Source organism: Macadamia integrifolia, chromosome 3 (assembly GCF_013358625.1).
Source record: "Macadamia integrifolia cultivar HAES 741 chromosome 3, SCU_Mint_v3, whole genome shotgun sequence".
Classification (NCBI taxonomy): domain Eukaryota; kingdom Viridiplantae; phylum Streptophyta; class Magnoliopsida; order Proteales; family Proteaceae; genus Macadamia; species Macadamia integrifolia.
In genome coordinates this window covers 23673277-23676882 of record NC_056559.1, presented here as the reverse complement: position 1 = coordinate 23676882, position 3606 = coordinate 23673277, and the positions used below count along the sequence as shown (strand labels likewise).

General features: G+C 34.2%; 1 protein-coding gene across 3 annotated transcripts in view; it reads right to left on the bottom strand.

Moving 5' to 3' along the window:
* Positions 1-416: 416 nt before the first annotated feature.
* Positions 417-3606, bottom strand: part of LOC122073222 (fatty acid amide hydrolase-like) — a 25685-nt gene continuing 22495 nt past the window's right edge. For all 3 annotated transcript variants that reach the window (XM_042637760.1, XM_042637761.1, XM_042637762.1), the window contains 5 exons: positions 3295-3363; positions 2026-2090; positions 1798-1859; positions 1600-1695; positions 417-768 (listed from right to left, as the gene is read on the bottom strand). In XM_042637760.1, the coding sequence (XP_042493694.1) occupies positions 1645-1695; positions 1798-1859; positions 2026-2090; positions 3295-3363 (247 nt within the window). In that variant the 3' untranslated portion in view covers positions 417-768; positions 1600-1644. The remainder of the gene's footprint in view (positions 769-1599; positions 1696-1797; positions 1860-2025; positions 2091-3294; positions 3364-3606) is intronic.

Genomic DNA, 3606 nt, shown 5'->3' with positions numbered 1-3606 from the left:
CAAAGCGCAGCGGAAAACCTTTTGATCCAATAGCAAGGTACTTCTCCTCTATTCCCCTATGATCACTGGCTAGCTGAGGAACCTGAACGCACAAAGGAGGAAGCCACAAAAAACCCTGTCTCTTTCTCTTTCTCCCTCTCTCTCCAGAATGTACGTTGTGAATAATATTAGGGTTAGAGGAGGGACCTAGCTCTCTATTTATAAAGTTTCCCAATGGATCCACTCATCACAAGTCCAATGGTTAACTAAAGCCCACACTAGCCAACCCATATTAAACTAATTAAAGACCGTATGTCTCACTTAATTAGATCAAATAATTAGCTTGGTTTTAATAAAGTACAAAAACCCAATTATTATAAGCCCACATAGAAATATTCTAACACAGATATCATGTAGAAGGTTTAAAAAGAACGCAATAACAATTGAACGACTTCTTTTTATTGTTGCAGATCCAAGTGGATATTTATTGAACATAATTCTGAAAAGAAAGTTCCATTGCAGTACAATTCAATCAGCTCATAAAGTGCAAAACAGGCAAGGTTTAAACAATGTGAAAGAGACCAAACTCTTAAGTGACAAATTGCTTGTCTCTTTATTAAGAAAGGCCCGAAATAGTGGCAGTATGAAAACTTCAATAAGCATATTCTATCTTTTTGAAGACCCAGTTCAATCTTTGTCTTAGCTTCATATTGGTTGTTATGAATCCTATTCCTTACTAAGCAGATCATAGAAAACCTTCGGCTTTCTGTAGCTTGAGATGCAAAGGCCCTGACATCAACAACCATGTGATTTATCACACAATATATTAGCCAGATTTGATAGATAATTGAATCAGAGAACATACAGGTCAAGAATGACTAAGATAGGTAAATGGACAAGATAACAATAGCCAGGTTTCTTCAACTTTGGATTGACTCAACTTCTATAGCAAACAATGCTAGTAGATTAAGCATGAGCTCCTAGATACTTTTTCCTGCTCATGAAGTTGATGCGCAATATTTACCTTTCAGCTCATAATTATGAATTGTTTAATGTGAGGCTATCATTTTCCTTTCAGATTATAACAACTTACCGTTTCTATTTTTCATATTGTTAGTTGAAAAATAGAAAGATGTCAGATTTAAAGTAACAAAAACTTTTGAAGTGCTTATTAAAGCCATTTATTCCACAATTAAGCATGAGATCTTTGGCAAATATAGCTAATCCAACCATAGTAGAAGTATTTAAGAGCCTGAAACCATAATAAGAAACTGAAAAAAAAAATGTGAAATATCCAGATGAGAGGGGAACTATTGTGATTCATGAAAATTTACCAAAAAAAAATTTACTAGTTTCTTAATTGTTCCAAATCTACTAGCTGACAGTAATTACAAGCACCCTAAAAAACTAGTTAGATATGTCAGAACATCATTAAGTAAAGTTAAAACAGTGACATTTTAAGCAGTGAGCAGTGTAAATAACTGTTTATTCTAATCTGAATTATCAAAGATGCATCCATAAAGCATTAAATATGTGGAAATATTCAGAGCAAGATTCATCGATGAAAATCTATATACTTCTGCAGGTTAACGTCTTGGTAGAAGTGATATGATTATGTACCTGCACTGCAAGAGCTATACGGATTAAGGTTGGCTCTGACCATGGTCACCCAATAAACTGAAGGCCAATGGGCATCCCAAACTTGTCATATCCAACCTATCAAAACCAATTTCAGTTGTTATAAAGAACAAGGATTAACCAAAACTATTGTCAACTACAAATTATGAACAGATAAGATATGTAAATATGATAATTTACCAGAACAGTCACTGCAGGCAATCCAAGAAAATTCCCTGCTATCTGGAACCGTACTAGAGCAGCTGAAATAGTGACACAGATATCAAAATTTCAAACATGTATCTTATTTGCAGCTATTAGATTCTAACAAGTAATAGCAAGTGAAAACAATGAAAGCTTGAAAATCTCACATCCTCACTAACAATTAAGAGCAGTCAAAGTCAAAGTATCACTAAGTGTGCTGGTTACCTGCATTTTTGTAATCAAAATCACCATAGACCACAGATTGTTCCACTATAGGGTATGCAGTTATTCTGTTAAGAAAATTGGAGAATAAAATAATAATAAAAGGATATATGTAGTCATAAAATTTACAAAAATATATATATGTTCCTCATACACAAGGATTTAAAATCTAAGGAGAATGGATGTAGATGGGAAAATTCTCAATGTTTCACAATTCAGCTTTGGAATACTTGGAATACTTGTTATATGATCGTATTATGGGAATTTCATGTATTATTGTGTTACGGGTATCTTTGTATGTAAAGGTATATGAGGAATTTCAGTTTGAATTAATAATAGAGTCAGTAGAGGAATGAATTTCAGTTTGAATTAATAATAGAGTCAGTAGAGGGTTCGATCTTCCCTCTTCATAGAGTCAGTAGAGGGTTCGATCTTCCCTCTTCAATCAGTTCTCTCGGACTCATCTCTGCTTCTTTCTCCTTTCTCTCTTCTCCTACTCTCTTTTGGTCCGCATTCTGATACTAACCAAAACCCGCAGAGATTGCAACTTGGTATTAGAGAAAGACTGGTTTCGGAGACACCAAGGGAGGGGATCAATTGGCTGATGTGTTGATGAAAGGAATCAGTTCTCCATTGTTTCTTACCCCCCTTGAATGATATCTATTCCCCAGCATGAAAGGGACTGTTGGAATACTTGATATATGAGTGTATTATGAGAATTATGTGTATTATTACTCATATAGGGAAATGTGTTGGTATGCAATGGCATATGAGGAGTTTTAGTTTGAACTAAGAATAAAGGCCGGAGATTGCAACTGGTTTATGGGTTCACATCTAGCTATCTGATAAACCATGCAATGAACCTGGCGAGAACTAGATTTTTTATTTTTTGTTTTATTTATTTATTTTTAAACATTCAATGTTATGAAAGAATCTGGCCAGAAAGTATTAAAGTCTGTCAGAAGCCTGGATTGGCGCTACAGTGTTGATCAAAATAATTGAATAAAGAAGTGTTATTCAATATTCAATTATTAAAAAAAAGCAGTAAAGAAGTTTTATTCAATATTCAATTAGTAAGAAAAGCAGGAAATTGCAAATATGTGTCTGAAATGCTGGAGTTCTTCAAGATTAGCAGGGGAACCAAACTGCAAATATGTGTTTGAAATGCTGGAGTTCTTCAAGTTGGTCTTAGCCTGGTTTTAAAACAGTGCATATAATAGACAACAATTCATTAGCCAAACACATGAAGCACCTCAAATCAAAATTAAATACCCTGTTGTAGGTGTGACAATGACATCTGCTCTCTCAAGAATGCTCATGTAAAATTGCATGTGTCGGTTCCTGTAAATACATTGAGAAAATAATTTCATCACTGTTGTAATGTTTTACAAATCATATAAATCATATTCTGACATCTGAATATTTTTCAGTGATTGCGTTATGAACATGTCACATTAGATGAATTATCGAAGTGTATTATTGAAATAGATGATATGACACCCAAAGAACATTAAGATCAAAATAATCAAATGTAACAATCACAAATTTTTTTGGGGGTGGGGGGGTGGGGGGGTGGGGGGAGGT